We start from the raw sequence: 23,153 nt of genomic DNA, 5'->3' as shown, positions 1-23,153 counted from the left end.
AGTTATCACTTATGTAGTATATTAAGAAGCTCATCTTGTTCTTCCATCAAAATACAATGTATCTTATCAGGCTAGAATATAACTGCTCAGCCTGCATTAGGCCCAGAATGAGGTTTATGGTCTTTCTCCTGAGATGACGTTTTTGAGTTCAATTATCCAAATCTCTCAATACATTTTTCTACTGTGTTCAATATATGAAGTCATTGTATCTATCCTAAAAATGTTACATTGTTGTGCCTAGAAGAGAAAGATGAAATGTCTTTGAAAGCTAGCAAGAGTCTGCTATTCTTGTGTAGACATTTAACTGCAACCAGTCAATAATCTAGACTAAATGCCAAATATTATGTTATTTTAGCTTTCTAAGTTGTAACTTCAAACTTGCACCTTGCACAAAATGGTAGAGGTTAGAGCAAATTATGGAAAAGTTTATTTTCCGTAAGGTTTCTTTCTTGCAGGTATCTCCCAGGCTGCTGAACATGCCCTAAGATTATAGAAAACAGATTCAAGAATAAGTCCTTCAGTGGGTTTATTCCTAGTCAGCATTCTTGCGGGGTGGGCTATGGTGGGTTCTTTTTGGCTTGATTTTTGTTTTTGCTAATAGGTATACCGGTATATCCGAAATTCAGAGGCAGAACTCTCACTATTTGTAGATTAGAGAATCTTCTTCAGTGTTCAGTAATACCCTTCAAGGCACAAGAAGTATTTAATACTTATGTTCCTTTCTCAAACTTAGTTGTTCAACGATCAAGCATCCTGATTAATCCACAATTAAGTGCTATCATTCACAGCACTAAATAAAATGAAATTTAACCCTTTTTCTTAGACTATTACTATTTGTTTTCTTTTAACAGTTCTTTCATGTCTTATGGTTTAATTTGTTGAAAAAAAATGATCATACTAGAATGATCCTAACTGCCTGGAAGCCTAGAAAAAGCCTAGTATTGCTCACCTCATGATTATTCCCAATTTAAGGGTTTTTTCTCTGTTTTTATTAGTATTAATCATAAAAATATTTTTATTTTATATTGGGACTCTCATTTTGCTAAGCTACTGAAATATTCAAAGTAGACCTGTAACTTTTGAACTAAAATTTCATTAATTCACAGGTGATTTCTCCTACTCTAGAACCTCTCTCTTCTTGGCTTTCTCTCTCTTCCTATGAGCTAATCTCTTTCACTATTCTCACTATGAACTTCTCAGTATGTGTTATGTCTGTTAGTGACATTGTCCACATTAAAGTTACGAAATTCAGCTGATATTTCCAGACTCATGATCTAGAAATATTAATAATAGTGGCAGATCAGACTGTCCTGATCTTTTAGACTGAAAAAGTCTGGGGTATTGCAGAAAGGGGTGAGAGATGCTTTATGCCACCATAGCAATCCTGACCAGTTTGGGGCAGCATTAACATCATTAGCAATCATTAACTGGTCTTAAAATAAGGACAGTTATCAGAATACGAAAGCATGAAAATGACTAAGTATAAAATGCAAAGAATGAATTTAAGTGTCTAAAGAATGGAATAAGGTTAAATTCTCTACGAAACTGCCTGAATCCACAGTTAAAAGGAAAACCACATAATATTTAAAAATATTGTATTCGAACACAGTTCAGCTGGGTGATGACTACCTTTAAACTTCACAGAACTCGATGAACACCATTTAGTTTAGACCTGCCCTTGAATACTGTTCCTTTTTAGCACTGAGTGTATTTATTACTGGGAGTCATCCAGTGCCCTCCAAGTGGCAGAGACCCAGGTAATTCAGAGTGGTGGTGTGCAAAAGCAGCTCTGTTTTTCTCACCCCCTGGGTTGCACTGAGCATTGCCTGGTCACAGCAAGGATGAGGGACTCTGTCTTTATTCTTTCAGCTCTACAGAACCACTTATTTTTGCAGTTAACAGTGACTCTGCTGTAAATATATGTTCTGGGCAGCAAAAAGCAAAGAGTATGTTGGTGGCAGAAACAACAAAGTGTTTGTTTTATTACTGTCCCTTAAACATTGTTTTTAATCAGGTAGAGTTGCTCCAGGGCTCTTTGACTTCTGCACGTGTTCCAGCTGTACAATAAGCTGTATTTGTGCAGTACTTCTGTGTTGGAGAGTTGACATTGAGATGATTGCTCTCTAGATGTTTTTTTTTTTTCCCATTAAGCTTATAAAACACATTTTAAATGTAATATGGTCAAGGTTATTATGGTTTAAACTACGTATGCCAGTTTAAAATGAGGTCTTCACCATTATGACAGATTTGGATAGAAATATTCAGCCAAGTAAGGCAAACCTTGACTTTAAAAGCAACTCAAAATCAAAAGCATGTAAGATGAAGTGTTACATTGCCAAGAGTCGATTTCTACCTGAAGGAATCAAATGCTTTGAAGTCCTGTATCTGTATTTAGTGAAGTGGCCATGCTAACAGTAAACTGGATATAGAGACCGGAGGGAGGGCGGGAGGGGTGGGCATTATTACGGTATGTTGTATGAAGAGCATAAATTAAAAACTTATATTCAAACTTGCAAATTTTTGCACACACAGCATTGACTTTGGTACCATATGTAGTCTTATTGAAGTACAGCAACAAAAGCAGTCAGGATCTTAATTTTGTTTGTCTTCCAGAGTTCAGCTGTTTTCCCCAAAAGCTAAAATCAGAATTATACCTATTGTAGGCTCTATTATTTGTGTATACACACACACACTTCTTAATGTATCAAACTGTTGTGTCTGTATTGTGCTTATGAACTGGTAAGCAAAAAAAGTTAGACTTGATCAGCTGCCAGATAAATACCAACTTTCCAGTCACACAAAAATATTCAGCAGAGTTAAATATTTTTATTTTAAGAAGACAGTCAAAAAGTTTATCTTCTGAGAGCTGTCATGCCTAGACTGGACAACAACATTGTCTGACAAAATGTTAGGATGGTGAAAAAATTTAATAAACAGAAAAGCTTCCCAAAAATAGTCTTTCAGACAGTTTGTGATCTTATTAATAGAGCTAATCCATCCCTTACTGTTGCTGTGAAACAGTCTTGCATAACCCTACTTTCAGGACAAGTATGGATAAAAGTGTCTTGAACTTCAGAAGGGTGGAAAATTAGGATGTGTTTATTCCATTCCTGAAAAGGAAACTAAATTTGATTACTGAAGTTTGTAATTTAGGGATGTGAGGGATGCAGGAGCTGCTGTGCATTTATTTATAAATAATTTTTGTTAATTTCAATATTTCTGAATGTTTGGTGTAGTAATACATTAGCTTTATTCAACAGTGAAGTAAGTGTATATTAATCTGAATTAGATGGTTGATATTCTTTTTTTCTCCTCTTAAATGTGTAGTGATAGATCTTAAGACAGTAGAAAGACCACATAAGTATATTACCAGCAAGAACTGATTGTTATTATCACTGTACTAATAGTACTAATACTATGCTAACAGACACAGCATTCTCTTCCTCAACATTATTGTTGCAAAAATCTCATGTCACTGAATAAAAAAGTTGTAATAGCCATTTTTTATGTATATCAAATTAGGGTTAGTAAAAGTATCCTTTCTTAAAAAGAAAGAAAAAGAAAAAAAGAAGGATTTAAATAAATGCTCAAAATTATATTCCTTTTATTGTGATAGAGATGATATATAATCTGATGATACTCTCACCTTGACTCCTTCACTCTGGTGTTTTTCAAGTTTTGAGAATTTTATCTTATGGACTTAAAATAGGACATGCTATAAGAACAGTTTTTACTGTCTTCTCTCCTTCAATTTTCTTAGCAGGCAACACTTGATGGTGCTTGTCTTTAATGGTTCAGAGAGGCAGAGCCTGAGTTAAAGAAAATGTCTAGTTTTTTTTAAGAGTCCCAGGCTCACTTCTGTAACATTCCAAAATTAATTTTTATAGATTCTAAATGTTTCATCTTTTCTTAATGAAATCTCTATTTTATTCCTAGATTATTTTATTAATTTGAGACGTAGATAGTTATAAATAAATCCCAATGTGTTTATAATGGTCTCCTCTTGACCATCTTTATAAATATCTAGATAAGCATAAACAAAAATCTAGTGGTGGGTCCAACTACCAGCGCTCTTTTGAATCCCAAAAACATATGGATGCCTAGGGCGCTTCTCTGGGCACTGGGTATTTCACCTTTCCAGTGCTTCCTGCTCTAGTGCAGGATTGTTAGGTTGGGAAACAGAAGACCAGGACACTAATCTAGAGAAGAGGAGGCTCGGGGGTGACCTTACAGCTTTTTACAAGAACGTGAAAGAAGGTTGTAGCCAGGTGGGGGTCGGTCTCTTCTCGCAGGCAAGTAGTGCCAAGAGGTTATAGCCTTCAGCTGCACTAGGATTTAGGTTGGAGGTTAGGACAAACTTCTTCACAGAAAGGGTGATTAGACATTGGAACGGGCTGCCTAAGGTGGTGGAGTCACCGTCCCTCTAGGTGTTTAAGGAAAGGCTGGACGTGGCACCGAATGCCATGGTCTGGTTGACAACGTGGTGTTCGGTCATAGGTTGGACTCGATGATCTCAGAGGTCTTTTGCAACCTCCTTGATTGTGCGATTTGTGCCCGCGTCCCTGCTCGCAGCCACGAGCGTTACTCTTTGTGCCTCAGCGCCTGCCCGCACGTCCCCCTTCCGCACGTCCCAGTTTCCGCACGGGGCCCGTGAGGAGGCGGGGCCGGCGCGGGGGCCGCAGGGGGCGGGGCGGGAGCGCTCCCCCGGCACCGCCCCCGGCGCGACCTTTCCCCTCGCGCCGCTCCCGGCCAATGGCCGCGCGCGGCCCCGCCCCTTCCGCCGGCGTGTCCGCGTGCGAGGGTCCACGGGCGCCTTTGCTGCGCGGCGGGGCCGGGCCGGGCCGAGGTGAGCGGGACCGTCCGCCCCGCCCGGCACCGCCGCCGGGACCCCCGGCACCGCCGCGCCCCCGCCCGGCACTGCAACGCGGGCGTCTCTGCGCGGCCTTCTACAGGCGGAGGCCCCGGCTGGGCCGCCGCGCCGGGAGGGGACGGGGCGGGGAGGGTGCGCGGGGGTGTCGCGGGGAGCTCAGCGTGTCTTGCTCTGTGCTTTCAGATGCCCCCGAAGAAGGGAGGCGATGGGGTCAAGTCGCACCCGATCATCGGACGGTTCGGGACGTCCCTGAAGATCGGGATCGTCGGGCTGCCGAACGTGGGGTAGGTGGTGGCGGGGAGCGGGTCCCGGGTTTGCCCCTCGCCGGGCAGAGCGACCTGTCGCGGTCTCTGGGTGAAGGCGGGATACGAGCTGAGACACACAGTCCGAGTCTTACTGTTTGGTGATAGACTTCCATCTTTAGCTGGAGCTGCTTACAGTTGGAGCCATGTAAAACAGGTAGCGAGAGACAGGTGTGCACAAGTCTGGACAAGATAATAGTCAAGGATTCAAAGAAAGGACAAGTCTTAGCAATTGCTGACTTTTATAAAACACTATGTGTTTTGCACTTCCTTGCTTCCACTGTTGTGTGTGTGTAATGTATATTTTCATGCAAATACATAGGAACACGTGCCTGCAAGTTTCTTTTATGTTTGGGGATGATGTGCGCAGGAATGGATTAATTATTCATAAGTGTCATTAACAGTGAAGAGAACTTCCTTTCTTGAAACTTCTTCAGAGTTTGTAATGAAACATGTTGTGTAAATGACAGTTTGGGAGAGATGATGGAAGGTGAATCCTTGATTCTGTCATGATTCTCAACTGTAGTTGTTATGGCTCCTCGGAGGAGCTATACTTGTAAAGGATGATGAATTGATTACTTCGAGAATATAAGTGTGTAACTTTTTGGTATTAATTCATACATCGTATTTACTAAGAGAAGTCTTCAGCATTCTCAAAGCTTTAAATCTTTAAAAAAGTAGAGGAAAAGCCTTTGTGCCATGTCTCAAAGCCATGAGCATTGCTTTCTTGTCTTTTCATCATCATTTATTTTATTTTTCAGGTAGATGCAGGTAAGATTCACTCCATAAAGGAAATAATTAGGAGTAACATTGTACAGCATGTCAGTGGGGATAAATAGCATTTGTGGTTATGTTTTGGTGTAACTTTCAAAGAAAATTGTGACTTTTGTGCATGTTGGCCATATGCAGGGCAGCGCTCAGTTTTTTTCTTCCCAGTGCCTGAGAAGGTGTGTGCAACAAAAAAACCCCAGCAAACAAATAAAAACCCACAACAACCTGAATACTTATGGTAGAAGATTTGGGAGTTGATAAAGAACGTTCTCTGAGCAATAACTCAAGAATTGCTCTCTTTTGGTGTAATAAATGCCAGCTAGCAAAGTAATCTGCTACTAGGTTTAAGGGAAAGTGTTCTCTTTTTTCCTGATAGAGCACTTGTAGGCTTTTCCCACTGATATTTGACAAGGATCAAAAAAGTTTGGTCAGGTAGAACTGTATCTTCATATACACACACTTGTAATTGATTAACTGTTGTGGTTTGCTTTCTGTGCCCCTTTTTTCTCTTTTTTGATTGTTAACTTTTATTGCTTAGATACTGAAATTGTGTTACTATGTAAATAAATCTGAAGAAACAATGCACTTGTGGAAAGAGCTGGTGAGTCATGGCAAAACTAGTTCAAAAATTAATTTCAAGCATTCTTATGGGTGTCTCACTTTGTACTTTAGGAAAATGAAAAATGGTCAGTAGGGCTGTGCATTGCTTGTGACTTATATTTGCTAATAAGCATGTGCTATATAGTTACTTGAGGGAATTTTGAAGGGTAGGAAAGAGAGGCAAACATTATTGGGTTTCAGTGAGACACTCCAGATACATATTTAAGAATGTCTTCTGCTAGAATCAGGGGAATGGTCACTGTCACTGAAGTAAAGGGAAAGCTCAGTATTGCTTTCAAGTTGGAATGTGTTTTTATCCAGTCCTTTTAAATGCTTCTAAATTGGACTTCTTCAAGAATGTGTGTGTTTCGTTTGTAGGAAATCAACATTTTTCAATGTGTTAACTAAGAGTCAAGCAGCAGCAGAAAATTTCCCTTTCTGTACTATTGATCCAAATGAGAGTCGAGTACCTGTGCCAGATGACAGATTTGACTTCCTATGCCAGTATCACAAACCTCCAAGGTAACTCAAATTCTTAACATTTTTCTTCAGTTAAGCAGCTAAAGTAGTACTGTGGAACTAAAAGTTTTCATAAAAGTTTAGTACAACTGTAATATCTTTAAGTTTTTACTAACATCTGTTTTAGAATGTGAAATTACGTGTGTACCTGGATTTTACCTTTCCCATGCCCCCAGTATGACTTTTGTTGTATGAGAATGATAAATGTGGGAGCTGCTGGTCACTGCTTGGCACCGTTTGGTGCTTGGTGTTCCTGTGTTTGAAGCTGGGTGCTCCCAGGTGACTTGAGGGATTCTGAAGAGATTTGGAAAATGAACAGTAGTGGACATACCTAACATGTCATGAGGTTGCTAATTTCTAAGATTTCCACCATGTATTTTGTATCATTTGGAATATTGTATATACCGTAGGTAGCCAATACCTGTCAACATCCCTGCATCCTCATCCTCAGTCATTTGGCAGTAAGATTTATGGGCAGCCTTTTTTGCTTGTGACTTTTCTCCCATTTTAATAGGCTCTGCTAGTTGTTACTTGATATATTCAGGGATATTCCTACACTACGTCTCTTCTGATTCATTATTCTAGGAGTGTATTAATTTTGTCCCATCAATGGTTTCTGCTGTTCACTGTTTCTGTAATCTGCTCTATATGTTCAGTGTGGGAATTTTTTTTTTCTTTAACAGCAAAATTTAAGGTGCTTTCAGAAAACATACTTTAATAAGGATTTGTGAGTCATTAATTTTAGTTTGCAATTACTTGCAGAGGTATCTTGAATAAAGTGAGTGTACATAAGCCATAGGGCAAACTAGCGTGTATGTCTGTGGATTTGTTCATCACCTGGGCCTCAACTTGAGAGCCAGGTCACACCCACAGTTAAAAAGAAGATTGATCAGTTGCTAATGAAAAATCCATATGCTGACACTTAATTTTCAGGTCCAAACAAGCTACTTCTGTCTGTAATTATTGTGCAGTTTTTAAATACTGCATTGATACAAAGCTGTTTGCTAATGTGGATTGTTATAACATGTTATCTTGCTTTTCCTGCTCAAGTCAACATTAAGCATACTTGTTATTGCATGGATCACAAAAACGAAACTGCTGAAATAGAGACAAAACTTTCAGGCTGTTGATTGTGCAGAGATAATGGTGTGGTCTTTAAGTTTTGTTGACAAATCTCTTCTAAATTATAGTATTAGTACCACTCTGACCACTTCAGTAATCTCTTTTTCTTCTCACTTAACTATAAATGGCTGTTTCTGAATTACTAATTGAAGTGACAAAGAGATTGTTACCTCTCCCTCACCTGCCTTAGGCCATCTCACCTTACAAGGACAGATGTAAAGATTGTGAATACTTGTATGTGTGTTCTCAGACTTGGAAATTCCCTCCCTTGCTCTTTTTTTTCTCTCTCTCATCACTCTTAAATATTGATGAAAATAGTACATTTGCTGAATCTGTATTCATTTGATAATGAACTGGATAATCAGCTTTCATTTGAATGTTTTTGGCAGTATTTGGTACTTATTTGCCTTTTGCAACCGGACTTGTCTATCTCACGTTGGCCTTTTTAGCCACCAGTGCTCTTGCAGCAAATGTGGGTAGAGTCCTTCCCAAATCTTCGTTCACGAAGCCTAACCATAATTCTGGTACTTAGAGTCAATGAGTGTGGGTATTAGTGGATAGTTATAGCTCCTGAGGTCACTTATGCTGCTTATATGAGTTTAATATTTCACTGTAACAGTAATAAAGCAGTGATAGTGATAATTCAGTAGCACAGTAGCCTGAGGTAACTTACTGGGTTGTTTGGGCTTGTCTGCCTGAGACTAACTCAGGAAAAGAAGGCTACAGTCACAAAGATATGCTACTGAATTGTAATTTAAATGTCTTAATTTCTCTGTATAGTCTTGATTTTGTTCTTCATCTTTATGTAACACGTCCTATGTTAATTTTGTGCTTGTTTGGATTAGTAGACGTAATCCATCTGTGCACGCAGCATGTTTTATAAACAGTGAATTCTCTTTAAATTAGACTCTTGTCTAGCCTCAAGATTTTGTCTTTCAAAATCTAAAGCATTCAGGTTTTTATTTTCCATGTGTTGCACTTAGTCTTCACATAACTGCAGACATTATTGGGGAGGGGAAGGGATGACTTTGTTTTAACTAAAATAATGTATGACAGGCCAAAGTGATCGTGTGTTGGTGCCTGCTGTGAGCCAGTGGAGGGAAGAGCAGGAGAGGGCTGGGCTGGCAGCTGCTGACTGTCACACTGAACTGAGATTGCTGCTGCTACAGCGAGACTGACTATTGCCAAGGATGTTGCTGGTATGAGTTAGGGGCTGTTCTGCCATTGGAGGAAGAGTTAGACTCTTCAGGTACTGTTTATTGCTTGAAGATCTGTTCCTCTCTCCAAAGGAAGAGAGCATCAGCTTGGTTGGGACTGATGTGCTACTTGCTAGCCAGTGTGAAAGCTGACTGGTATTACTTGATTGGAAATGGAAATGTTTGTAAATGAAGTCATGTAGGCAACAATTTAGAGACTATTATGCACAGTTAAAATCTGTACTTATTAGATTAAAATACAGTGCCAGAACTTGTAACCTGTGCATTTTTTATTTCTGCAGCAGTTGGATGTATATGATGTATATATATATGACTGTTGACAGTAGATAAGTTCAGTGATATAGACTGTACACAGAAGGTGGGCTCCAAGAACTTCCAGTAAAAAATGCTATGTCGTTACCAAATGATATAGATGAGCAACTTTCTTTGAGCTTTGATGTTATCTATTGCTTGCTTTTTGGTGTGAATGAAATTGTGGATATTACAAAAAAGAAGAAAATCTGCTAAATCCAATTCTTAATGCTTGTTATTTTAAGGTCTTTGTTTATATTATGTTACTAATTTAATGTATATATTTATTTGTTTGTGTTATATTTATTGCAATATTCATTGAAAACTCATATTTGTTACATTGTGCCCACATGTAGCTGTTTCAGAAAGGAAAAAGCTTTTTATTTTGTGGTCCTCCTACCCCTGTTCCCCCAACACAGGTACTTTCAGGCAGGGTTTGACAGACTAATGATTGGATTAGTTCCAGTTTACTAATTGGAAAGAGTATATTTTCTTTAAACTGATTCACTTCAGCAGGAACTAAAGCAGAAAGTGTATTTTCCCCTTCCCCCCAACTAATTTATGAATCCTAAGTAGGTATCAGAGGCTGAGATTTGTTAATTCTAAAATGGAAAAGAGGTGTTTTTCATCTGAACAGGTAACTCCTGCAATGAAAATTGTGACATGGAAGCCAGAAACACTTGATCTATTATCTGCAGTTAATATTTTATGGGATATTGTGTCTCAGAGAATAAAAGAACTGAGTATAGTACATCTAAAGAAATTTTATTAACTTAATAAAAGCTTTAATAAAGTTATTTTCTTGCATTTTTTGTTCTAAATTTAATTCAGATGCTACTTAATCACGTTAAAGTTCGACATACTTACCCTAAAAAGTATTTCTAACTCATGTAATTTGAACAAGTGGTTTGTGTCATAACTTGAAAGCCTCTGACTATATGTACCCACTGGGCTTGGCCCATACGGACCTGCCTACTGCCAACAGCTGTAGTGTGCTGTGCCTGACCAGGAGATGTGCCTCAGGGCATTTGATTCAAGCCTGAAAATGATTTTGACTGAGAGGGTGAAGGAAACTGCAACGTCCTCTTTAGTTTATTTATTTTGTGCCCCAGATAAACTCCTCACTGAAAATATTTGCATTCTTCCTTCCTTCCTTACCTTAAGCTACATGATTGACTAAAAGAAGTACTCAGGAAGAAGCACTGTAAGCCTAAACTAACTAATCTACAGCCTGACTGTAAATATCTATGTCTGAAGGACTGTATTGGCTGATAGTAATCCACTTGCATGAAAACATTAATAAAAAAGATGATTTTGAAGTCTATGTTTCTACTTCCTCCCTTAGTTAAAATCAAATGAGATTATAAGCAGAAATGAGTAAAGTGAGAAAGGATGAATGAAACTGCTTTAAAACTGTCAATATTTGTTTCATTCCTTGTTTGCACCTGTAAGTGGGTGGGTTGTCTTGCACATACGTGTTCACAAAACACAAAGCTTATTGCACCCACAAACGTTTCTGTTTCACTTAGTCTGTTTTTAATCTATCTTGGATGTGCTTTTCAAGCTTAAATTGTAAAGCAGTCCCGGTTATCTCAAAGGAGGATAATACGTAAATTGCAACTACCCCTCTTCAACTCTAGCACTGCCCATTATACTTCAGGATCTCTGTTCTTTTTGTCAGCAGATTGCTTTGGTTTGTTCTGGTGCATTGTAGGATGATAAAAAATCATGCATTCAGATCTTTAGTGATCAAGCGATGGTTACCGAACTAAATCTGAGTAATTTCCATTGCTGTCTAGGTCCTTAAAGTCCTCTGCAATATTAGATAAAAGTTCCCTTCAGCTCACTGTAGGGTAGGACTATCATTATATGACAGCATACTCAGATACTTGATAAAGTTTTAAAGTCGGAATTATTAATCAGTTTCTGGAAAGCGTTATGTAGAGATGAGATCAGCAGTGGGACTTTCTGAGTGACATCATGTGGGACTTAATCTAGATTTGAGAAGAGCATTTATGTAAATGGAAACCACCTGTAATTCCAGAGTGAGACACCAATAACTTAGCTGGATGTAACTAACATATCAACATCTGTAAGCACATCCAAGCAATCCCATTTTTTACTGAAAACGACTGAAAATTGGCACGTATATCCTGTTGTTAATGTTCTTCTTCCTTCGGTGTCACTGAATTTGCCTGCTCTTCAGTTGGTGAGCCTGTGTAAATCAACTGGGCTGCGATGTATGTTCTAGCATTGCAGATTTGCCAGCAGTTAATGAAACACCTTAAGTACTGGTGACTCAAACCATCTTTTCTGCCTGATGGGAGAAGGCAAAATTTCATTAGTTGTGTTTCGTTGGTGTAATAACTTACTGAATAGGTGTTTGATATATACAGGACACCGACTATGTATTGTAATCCACATTGAATCTCTTACCTTTTTATGATTCATATAAGTGCAATTTAATTAGCAGATTTTTCACTTCTGGTTCATGTGCCATTAGGTTCAAGTCTTGTTTGTCAGTACCATGGATAAAATGCTATTAATGAAATCATTCTTGCATAGAAATGATCAGGGTTCATCTGCAGTACCTAGTTCTTCAGAAGCAGATTCCTTTAATTGCCCTGTGAGGGATTTTGCTTACATTGGTCAAAACTGCTTGCAAGATTGATTGCAGAAGCTGTAAGCGGGAATACAGTCTCCTGGAAGAGGGAGGGTTTTTGAACTGTTCATTTCTGTTTGGAAATGAGTCAAAAATAGCAGTGAGGACATACTGAAAGTTCAATGGCTCTCTAAGAGTTTATCACAATATACATGTTCTCCTATGTTGCTACTTTTACTTCAGGTCATTTGTGAACTCTTAACAGATGACTCCTACTTAAGTTGTATGAATTTTCAGGAAAGAAGAATAATTTCTTTTCTAACAGATTTGACATAGATGCTTTTAAAGGTGGAAGAGCCTATGCTGGAATTAGGAGATGAGTAGCACATTTGGCTTTACCAAAGAGAAAGGGAAGCTGGACATTATACCGTAATACTGAAGAATCTGGCCTTTTTGGTATGTGGGACCTATAGGATTAGGTAGAGTTTGAGTTTAGAGAAAGTTCTTGAACTATTAAAGACATGAGTAAGAAGTATGTTATGAGTATTATCATCTAGGCTTACTGGAAAACCGCTGCACTTTGAATTTACTTGAAGCTGTCATGTGGCTTTCCAGGGTCTTGTGGTGGATGTGAGGTTTAAGTAAACTGTAGCAAATGCTGCAGAGAAACTAGTGGGGTTTTGTTTGCACTGGTGAAGAGAGATTGTGGAAACCTAGAAGTGTAAAAACCCAGGGAGAGAAACAGCAATTACTACAAAGTAATTACTAGTGGAAACCCAAGAAATAAATGTATGCCTCTTCCCCTCAAATTTTAGAGAAGCAATACTCACAACAAATTAGAGATACCATATATGTGTGCAGTTTAGAAGCAAATAGGTAACTGACTGCATTGTACCATTCAGAACTGCTGTACTGGACAACAGGTCAGGTAAAAAAACTCCTCTTGCCTGTTTAAATAACTGTTTTGGACTGAAGCTTGAAGTGAAATTTGAAACCAAGTTGGTGAAAAATAGGCCTCATCCCCTCTAAAATGTGTAACCCTATGGATGGTGTAAGCCTCTTATTCCTGAATGAAAACTGTAATCACTGAACTACAAAACTGAACTTGGTCTGGCCCAGCGAGTCTTTGTGCTCTCTACTGCACCGTCGCTTATACAGTGAAGGTAGGACACTAACACAAACCCACTGTTGCTGCCTAAGTGAGGTAAAAAATCCTTGCTCAAGGATTACACCTGTGATTAAAATACAGAGATACTTCTGAATTTGGTGTTCTGTTTCATACTATTCATACAATTACTATAAATTCCTGTGACATGCTTTATGGTAGGTTGGTGTTGCACTGATTTGTACAAATGATCTGCTGATGCCACCTGTTCCTGATGATCATTTGAGGCTCAGTGACATTATGCTAATGCTGACTAACGAATCTTAAGAAATGGAAATTAATTTGTTTAGAGAAGGAGGAAAAAAGAAAATAGAACAATCCAGTTAAGTCTTCAATAACCATATTTGAGGTATACGATACTTTCCCACCATTGTGTGCAGTGTTTTCTCTTTATTTAGTTTCATGATGTTTACTGTTTGTCCTTTGGAGTACAGGAAGGTGTGACTAACTTGTGCCTTTGTCTACTTTTCTCGGTATTCATCTTTCTATGATGAAACAGATATTTAGACCTAGGAGTGGGGATAGTATTAATTTGCTTGGAATGTTAGCTTTGTGGTACCCGAAGTGAAGGTGAGAAAATGTCCTGGAAACTCAGATACTTCAAAGGTCTCTTGCTTGTATTAGTCAACTGTGAAATGAATGTACCAGGGTTTCTTCCCATTGTCTAGCAAATGAGGTTGAATCTGGTGATAGAGTGGTCATCTGCATATGAAGGTATCTGCCTTGCTCTAATGTGGCATCTTTGTAGCAAAAGTGTGAATTGTTCTGATGGCTGGTCAGGAAGTTAATCCTACCAGAAAGGTGAGAGGGGAGCATACAACATTTCTAACAACACCTCTGTTTTTCTTAAAACAGTTTAAATGACAATGGAGAAGTGCTTTAAAGAGCAGTATTTTTCTGTCATGCTTTTGAGTTAGTTATATGTCAAAAAGCAAGGAGTTCTAACAAGTCTGACTGGGAAGTGGCCGCTGTTTCTTCTGAATTATGTCAGCTTTGTGTTCGTATCAGGCAAAAGGAGTTACTGGCTTTTGTCTTCAGAATGTGAGTCGTTCTTGATAGTACCTTAGAGGAGGATTTGTTGTTTCTTAGTTTGTGTACTGGTAGTTAAAAAAAAAAGGTAGTTTGATAAGCAAACTATAGTAGGACAAAAATGAGAAATTTGCAAAATTGGTTTATTTCAGAATGTTCTTATATTAATGTTCTTTCTACTGCATTCCACAGCATTAACATGCAGCACGTGATATTTGTCTTCCCAAGGATGGGCCCTTCTTTTCATGGGCCTAGTGAAGTTTAAAGCTAAAAGTCAGCATATTGTGTACTTGGATTTAAGTAACTTGTGCTACATTGTAAATATTTTCATGTGTATTTTTATAAAATCACCCTTCAGGGTATTCATGCTTCTTTCTGAGCACATCACAAAGGTATTAGCGGCATGAAACATGTCATTAAGTTCCTAATTTATTACACCTGACAGGTTTAGTGATACTTTGAACTTCAACTTGGTAAAAAAAAATTTTGTATTTTGTATTGTGATCTGGTATTGTGAAATTATTTTACTTGGAAGAGATTATATGTCTTGGGAAGTCTTAGAGCAAGATTGAAAACAAAACTTTTAGATTACCACTCTTCCAGAAATAATTGGTGTTCCATATTAAGACAGATTCTAGTGGATCATCTCTTCCCAGATTAAGGAGTTCATTTGAAGTGAGGAGGTGCTCCTGCTGGTATTAAACCATGTGTTGTGCTATTTGCAGTCAAGTGGAAGTGGGATAGCACCAAGGAAAAAAAAAGTTGTAAATGTGCTTTTTTTCAACCTTAGCCAGTTGCTCTGAGCAGAGACATTGATCTATAGATTTCCGTAACTACATTTTTTTCTGTCTGGGCCATAGCTGTCATACCAGGCACTGGGATAAGAAAAGAGTTATTTTCTGATGCCAGTGGATTTTCCTGCTCTTACAGATTTGACAACAGTCATGCCATCAAATATTTCAATATTTGGAAAAAACAAATGTATTTATCAGCAAGTTGTCACGCTAAAAAAAGTAAAGCTCAGTTTGGGCTGTGGACAGGAAAGACTTCAGAAGTGTAATGCTGCTCAGAGAAGGTTTTTGTATAGGGCTGTTTAGGAGGTTACTGGCTAGGTCATCCCTAGCCCTCATTCCCATCTTAGTGGTTGCTTCTGTCTCTGAGCAGCACTGCAAAGGCAAGTGTTTGGAAAAGGCATCTTAAGGTAGACCACAGAATTTATATCTTTAGATTTGAATCTCGTGTTGAAGACACTCACCATAAAACAGAACACTCACCATAAGACCCGACACTCACTGCTTTACAAATTGGCACTGTGTGCTCCCACAGGCTGCAGAGCGCAGGTCACACCCTTCACGTCGGTGTGTCTGTTTATGGTGGTATTGTCATTTGTGTAGACCACGTGAAGGTGCTTTTAGTCAACACCTTTTCACAAAGTTTTAGCTTGTTTTTTGTTTGGGTTTTTTTTTCCTGACTGAGCTGGATTTTGAGAAGTAATTTGGTTTAGAGTATACATGAAAAAATGAATGCCTGTTAAGGTATGTGCTAATTTTAAAACAACTTGAGAATTTGCAGAGGATAAAAGGTTGGTAGTTTATAAATTTCTATATGCATTTTCCAGTAGTTTAAAAGCTTTTTTCCATTTTTGTGTCAGGTAATTCGAACTTCATGACTGTTCTCTTGTTGCTCTATAAAATGTCATGTGGACATGTCTGCTTAACCCTTTGCAGTTCACTGTGGTGGAAAACATTGCAACTGTTTACATTATAATACAAGCTTCATCTTAACTTGTTTTCTGCTTTGATCACTGCTAGTTTTAATCACCACTATTAAAAAAATGCCCTTGTCTTCTGAGAAGGTTGCATAACTTACAGAACTGAATGGTAACCTTAGAGGTGTGTGATAGCAGAGTGCAATGGCCATTTGTATGTCTCATCCCTTTGGTGCTGTGAAAATTGTGCCTCACACATTATAGACTTTATGCCTGCTGAACCAAGCTTGTTGATGATTGTATAGTTGTCTGTATAGTTCCAAAAAACTAGTTTACTTACTTCAAAATTAGTTTACTTAATTTTACATAAATATTTACAGAGAAATTAGAGAAGGGTTAGGGTTACAAGGGAGGGGGGGATTTTGTAATACGTTCCATAGTGTGATGTTTAACTTGTTCTAGAAAAAAGAAATGTTGGATTTTCATGTTCTGAATTTATTTCTGTGTCAAAAAAATTTTTACTAATATGCTTCAGTAATGAAACTTTTGACTTTCATATTTCAGCAAAATTCCAGCATTTCTGAATGTGGTGGATATTGCTGGCCTTGTGAAAGGAGCCCACACTGGACAAGGCTTAGGAAATTCCTTCTTGTCTCACATTAACGCCTGTGATGGGATCTTTCATCTGATGCGTATGTAAACTTATTCATCTGTTTTCTCTAGCATAAGGACAGCACTGTTGTACTCTAATAACTGTGGAGCAGATATCCATTACAATTTTAACCTTTACCTTTCAATTCAAAGTCATCATGTTTTGGGTTTTTCCAACCAAGATGATTCTCATCCTCTGCTATATAACATGTATGTGTTTCTTCATAAGCATTGTACTGAAGACTTAAAAAGGAACTGGGTTTTTGGAAATCTGGAATAATTGTTTGTTATTTTCTTCTGCCAGTAGTGCAGGGCAGTTTATTTAGTTTCTTAAAGGAGGAAGAACAGAATGTGATAATAAAAGGATGAAATGGAAGTAGAAAATGAAAATAGGGGGTTAGTAGCAGATTCTGTGATTCTGTTCCTCACAGGGCAAGCCTCACTTCTTTCCTTTTCCTGATGTCTATGTGACTTGTATTGAGTCTTAAACACCCCCTTACACGTCCTTCTCCATGTGAATTCTGAACATTTCTCAGTTACACCAAAGGTTTTGATTACCTTTTGTCGCCTATTACCACAGTGTAGAACTGGCCTTCAGAGTCATATTAACAGCAATTACAACCTTGGACTTAAAATCTCATTGAAAGTGTATGTTGGTTTGCAAAATATACTTTGAGTATTGGAAAAGGTTTCTGGTCAGAAAATGTCAAGCCTCATGTTTCTGGAGATTTGAGGAAACTGGACACCTTTGTTGTTGTCTTTTTGGTTGGTCACTATGCAGGGAGTAAAGAAACAGTAGAACAAAATAAACCAAAAAGGTAGAAATACTTTTTATTTGGTGATTGGTGCAAAAAATTCTTTGGGCAGGGTGTTTCTAAAACAAAATCAATACTAATATAGTAATACATCAGTCTAGTTTAAATATTTGTGACTACCCAAGAACCATTCCTACAATAACACTAGAAAAAGGGGGAGGTGAAGATGAGTTTCCCCGAATACACCCTGTCCTGGGATTGATACTGTTTTGCCAGATATGATAAACTTTTTATACTTGCTCTGTTTTGATACTTGTATCATAAATGCGTGTTAAGGAACAGATTGATACAATAGCCATTGGAGAAGATGGTTCTTAATCTATATGTTGAATAATCCTAAACATTTGGTTCAGGTAGCTATTATAAGGGATGACACCATTTGTATTTTTCATTGGGGATTGCAAGAGGAATGAGATTATTGTTGTGGGTGTTGATTGCCTAATAAACACAAAGCTCTTTCAAAATACTACTTAGGGATAATAATAATAATAAAGCTGATGCAAAATTTTATGCTTGAGAGATATAAAATTACTTTTTGTTTCCCCTGTGAAATGCATAGTAGTTCTACTTTCCCCAGATTACTAAAAAAATGAAGATTTGATACTAAAAATAGTAATAGTCCTCTGGTAAATAATTTTTTTAAAAAAGAATCTATTAGTTCTACAACACAAACTCTAGTTAAAACCTAGAACTCACTGAAGTTTTCAACACACCATGGTAACTTATAATATAAAAATGTATAAACCTTTTTAATATGCTGTAATGTTTTTACACCCATCCATCCGTCAGAATATTTTCAATGAGTCTATGTCATGTCTGGAGCTTGCATGGTTTCTGTTTGATTATATAAACTACCTAAGCTGCTTTTGTAAGTCCTTAAACTTTCCAGATCCTGAGAGGATGAAGCTCCTTTGTTGCCTTTTACCAGGGTTTGGTCCAAGTTCTTAATGAACTGTATATCTTTGGGAACCAGTGCCCTGAAAGCAGCTGTCAGTTTTCAACCTGGCAGGTGGGCAATAAATACTGAACCTCTGCAGCCACATAAAACTGACTTAAATGGGTTACCAAGGCATGCTGCTCCTGTGCAAGGAGAATAAGCAGTGGGCTGGAAGGTGAGGCTTGTATGCCAGCAAGCTGGAAAGGAGGTGTTGCTGAAGAGGAAGAGAAGATGACAATGATAACATGTTTGTAAGAAGAGCTGTACTAGGAAGTGATCTGGAGACCCTACATTTTCAAAGCATGAAAAATTTAGTGTTTGTTTTCACTAAGGTTTTGATTAGATCTGAATAAATTTTCACCTTTGAGCACTGAAAGTGTTGCTCCCTGTCTTGATGTTGTTGTGGTATATACTTCTGCTGCCCATGGTGATGACCAGCATGGGAAGCAGAGTCCTTTGGAGAACTGGTCTTTTTCTTGTTGATGAATGCCAGGCAGGAAGTCAGAAGCAGGTCATTGTGGGATTTGTGCTGTAAACTTCAAGGTCTGCATGCCTGAGTTTATTGAAGAAGGGCTTGTTTGACTTAGCTTTGTTCTGTTGGTATTTTTGCAGAAAGAGTTTGAAAATTAACTCACATTGTATTAATTAAGGTAACGATAGGCAAGGAAGTGGCTTGCTAGGAATGGAGAGATTTTGTTGAGTATGAGCCAAACTTTGGATATCTCATCAAAGGTATTTTATAGTCTTAGGCTAAAGGTTTTGATCCTCTTTTCTTTATTTGTTGAGGATGTGTCGAACTGTATTTTCTTTAGGACAGAAGGTTTATTTGTGTTTATTTAGCTGCCATAACAGAATACACTGTTGCTACCTCTATGGATGGCTTTTGAAGAAACCTGTTGCCTATCAGTTTATCCACTACAGAGCACACAGGTGAGCTGCAGCTGTAGTACTTTCAAAGTAATTATAGTTATGTTTTTGTTGGAACTGTGGAAGTTCTGTGTGGTGTCTACCCAAACTGTTTTTTGCATGACATAAAGCTGAGGAGAAATGAAAACTGTTTCTGTGTGGCAAATTCTCTACTTTCCTTACTTCATTTAGAAAAAGACAGTAATTCCACCTTGAAATGGCTGTGTATTTTCAGCCTTCAAATTTCCTTATCCCATGTAGACTGTACTTTCTCTGACAGACATGGTATTCATTAAATCAATAAAAACATTGTTTTTATGTCTAACCTGTATTTTAATATATGCAAAGAAGCAGGCAACATCTGTGAAAACAGCACATGGTAGGGTAATAGGAAAAGTAAAAGGAGAGGTAAGTTTGTGTTGAGCACCGCTGTATTTTTGTACATGATTAGTAACAATATGAAGCAGATTCTCTTACCTCAGCAAGCAAGGTGGTTAAGTTTTCATACACAGAATAAAGCAGTCCATTTTGGGGGTTTGATACCTCCTGTATATTTTTTTTCTATTAAAGTGCACAAACTGAAAATTATTTACTGATATTTAAACTAAACCATTTGATTTCCATACGCTTAAAAAGAAAAATTTCAGATGTTATCCCAGTTTCTTTGGGGTAGGGGTGTAATTTTCTTTTGGCCAAATCCAGTTATCAAAACCTCAGAAAGATATACTTCCTTACTTATTGGCTGAGTGAAGGGGGAATTTAATTTTAAAGTGGTTGTGTGTCCTGGATAGTGGTGTCTACAGCATTAGTACCATAGTAACCTGATACGTGCTTTAAGGTAGTTACAGCTTTGTTCATCTTCCAAGTTTCGCTGTTTAATTTGAAACATTTTTGGCAGTTGTGTTTTCTGTGTTTCAGGTGTATTACAGTTTTTACTGAGGCAGCAATGTTTTTGTGGTTACAGAAGGGAGGCTATTTGAAGGTTCTGATAGTGTTTTTTCCAAATTTCATGGCTTTAACCACCTTTCAACTTTTATGGCAGATCAGTCACAAGTACTTGTAGAAAATTACTTTCTTTGTATGGTGGACTATAAATGGCAAACTTGTTACAAGTGTAAATTTACAAATTGCTCCTAAACAATGCTTCAGTGAAGAAAATGGTAGATGTCAGTATTTAGTCCCTGCTATAGCTCTGTCAAGCTTTTAAATGTACTGGGTGTTAAACAACCAGAGCTCTTCATGTTTTTGAGTTTCTCTTCCCGCTGATATCCTGCAGTCCTAGTTTTCTAGAAAATATGTTTCACATTTTTTCTCTTATTTTTAGTTTCTTTAATGAAATCCAGTCTTTTCAAAGTTACAGAAATGGGGAAGACATTTGTCTGTAAAAGTACTTTGCTATCAAATGCTTCTTTTCAATTAATAAAAAAACATGGGGGTTGGATGCCCAATGTTAGGAGTAGGGCAGGCAACAGTGGGTTTTGTGGAAGAACTTGAGAGCTCATCTGTGTGCCATCAGCTGGTGTCCCAGTCCTGCAGAGGGACATGTGAGCCGCCTGTGCTGACATGGTGCTGGGGGAGTGTGGCAGGTAGGGGTGGGAAGCTCCTGCTCTACCTGGAAGTGCTCTGACTTTACAGCAGAGGAGCTGCATCTCCTTTTAGGAGCAGGATGGGGAGTTTGGTAACTGATAATCTGTAAAATCTTGTTCTTTGTGATAAGAGTGAAAGAACCATGAAGCTAGGTAAACATCCCCTGCGGTCTTATAGAAGTGACTGGTGTGACCAGTGTGAATTGGTTCCTAGAAAGCCTTAATTGTGCTTACTCCAGTTTTATGTCTGTTAAAACTGGAAATGTTTAGTATGCTCCCTGGTTCTGCTCCTTCAGGGTTTTAGGTAACTTCTAAACCTGTTTGCCATTATTGAAGGCTTTGATAGATATGAATCACGTCAGCTGAGCGTAGTTTATTCTTGTTTGAAATAAGCACTAATCAAAACTGAGTTTGACAATATTTGTACTGATTTTTGCTCAGCATTTAAAATCGAGTTAACTTGATTATTTTTTTATCAGCATGAGAGTTAATGGTAACTCACAGTAATACTGCCAGTGTTTTGATTTGCCTGTAAAAATCAAAGATGTGATAACAAAGTTATTTAACTGAATAAGATACAACCTCTTTTTTGACCTAATTTTTTGACTTTCTATAAAAATGTGTGTATTTTCTATATAAAAATGCTAATCATTCTGTAACTTTTATATAGCTGAGGCATGATGCGTTTTTTTTCCCCTGTGTTCTCTAAGAAGAAATCATTGCTTCTCCTGGAATCTGACTGCTACAGAGAGGAGGCATGTGAGGATATCACTTAGCCACACTCCACTGCACTAGCATTTCAGTGAGCAAAGTATGAGTTACACCTCATCCCTTCAGCATGTGTGTTCCATGCATTGGGAATCACAATGGCTCTGTTTATGCAGCTGTAGCTTGGCTATGTCACTGCTAATATCTGAAACTGGTTTTTCATTTTTACAGTGTGTCAAAAGTCACCTTGAAATGATGTAAACAGAGCTGTCTTACAAATATTTATTGTCTTTGACATATTTTGGTTCAATTTTTCGAAGATGGTTTGTTTTTGGTGTATTTTACTAAATGTAATTGCCACTTTTTAAAAAAGGGTTGCTCATTTACAATACAAACCTTTCACTGCTAAGCTAACAGTTTAAAAATAGTTTGCACATATTAAACTTGTTAGTGTTATGCAGTCAAGATGTATTGCTGTATGCTATTGAGTAGGTGATCGTTCTTACTGAGATTTTCTCTTCCTTCTTATTTGTTGTTAGAGTAACTAAATTAAAGCTTAATAAAATATTTGGAGTGGCTCACAGTTCAGCTAAACTTTTCAGCTGGCTTTCAGTTACTTCTCTATATTAAATGAAGGGTTTCAAATTAAAGTGGTAGTTGTGGCTGTGAATTAACTTGATGCTTGGGGTTTTCTGTTTGTTTATGGGTTTGTTTGTTTTTTGTAAAATATTGTATAGTGTTTTAATTCTGAGAAAAGGTTTTGCATGGGAGATATTTGTGATCACAAAGTTGTGAAAATGGCATTCCTCTACTCTTTTTAGCAAAGTTATCACCAAAAGTGAAATAGTTTATATTAGACAGACTATTTTTGCATTGTATGTTGCAATTTCAGAATATCAAGTCACAGAAAAAACCCAAATCCTTTGCAACCCTCTTGATACTGTACCACGTTCTGTGTGGTAAAACAGGACTGGGAACAGTGCCTTCTCAAAGGCGTTGAAGTTAAGTTCTGAAGCAAACAACATTATAGAGAGAAATTCTATATATGTACAAGTCTTCATTGCCCCTCTAGATAATGTGAAGTAATGAAAAGGAGACTGAGGGGAGACCTCATCGCAGTCTACAACTTCCTCATGAGAGGGAGAGGAGGGGCAGGCACTGATCTCTATGGTGACCAGTGACAGAGAGAACCCAAGGGAATGGCTTGGGGTTGTGTCAGGGGAGGTTTGGGTTGGATATTAGAAAAAGTTTCTTCACCCTGAGGCTGGTTGGGCACTGGAACAGGCTCCCCAGGGAAGTGGTCACAGCACCAATCCTGACAGAGTTCAAGAAGGGTTTGGCACCTGGTGTGACT

At 38.0% G+C, this 23,153-nt stretch overlaps 1 protein-coding gene across 1 annotated transcript in view; it reads left to right on the top strand.

The window, feature by feature from the left end:
• The first annotated feature begins 4,737 nt into the window (after positions 1-4,737).
• The window catches only part of OLA1 (Obg like ATPase 1), a 99,065-nt gene continuing 80,649 nt past the window's right edge, over positions 4,738-23,153 (top strand). The window contains exons 1-4 of the mRNA XM_051787476.1: positions 4,738-4,846; positions 5,054-5,154; positions 6,922-7,065; positions 16,761-16,888. Coding sequence (XP_051643436.1) covers positions 5,054-5,154; positions 6,922-7,065; positions 16,761-16,888 — 373 coding nt within the window. The 5' untranslated portion in view covers positions 4,738-4,846. The remainder of the gene's footprint in view (positions 4,847-5,053; positions 5,155-6,921; positions 7,066-16,760; positions 16,889-23,153) is intronic.

This window comes from Manacus candei, unplaced genomic scaffold (genome assembly GCF_025592945.1).
Source record: "Manacus candei isolate 608988 ecotype Guabito, Panama unplaced genomic scaffold, ASM2559294v1 h1tg000023l, whole genome shotgun sequence".
In the NCBI taxonomy this organism is placed as follows: domain Eukaryota; kingdom Metazoa; phylum Chordata; class Aves; order Passeriformes; family Pipridae; genus Manacus; species Manacus candei.
This window is presented reverse-complemented; position numbering and strand designations above follow the sequence as displayed.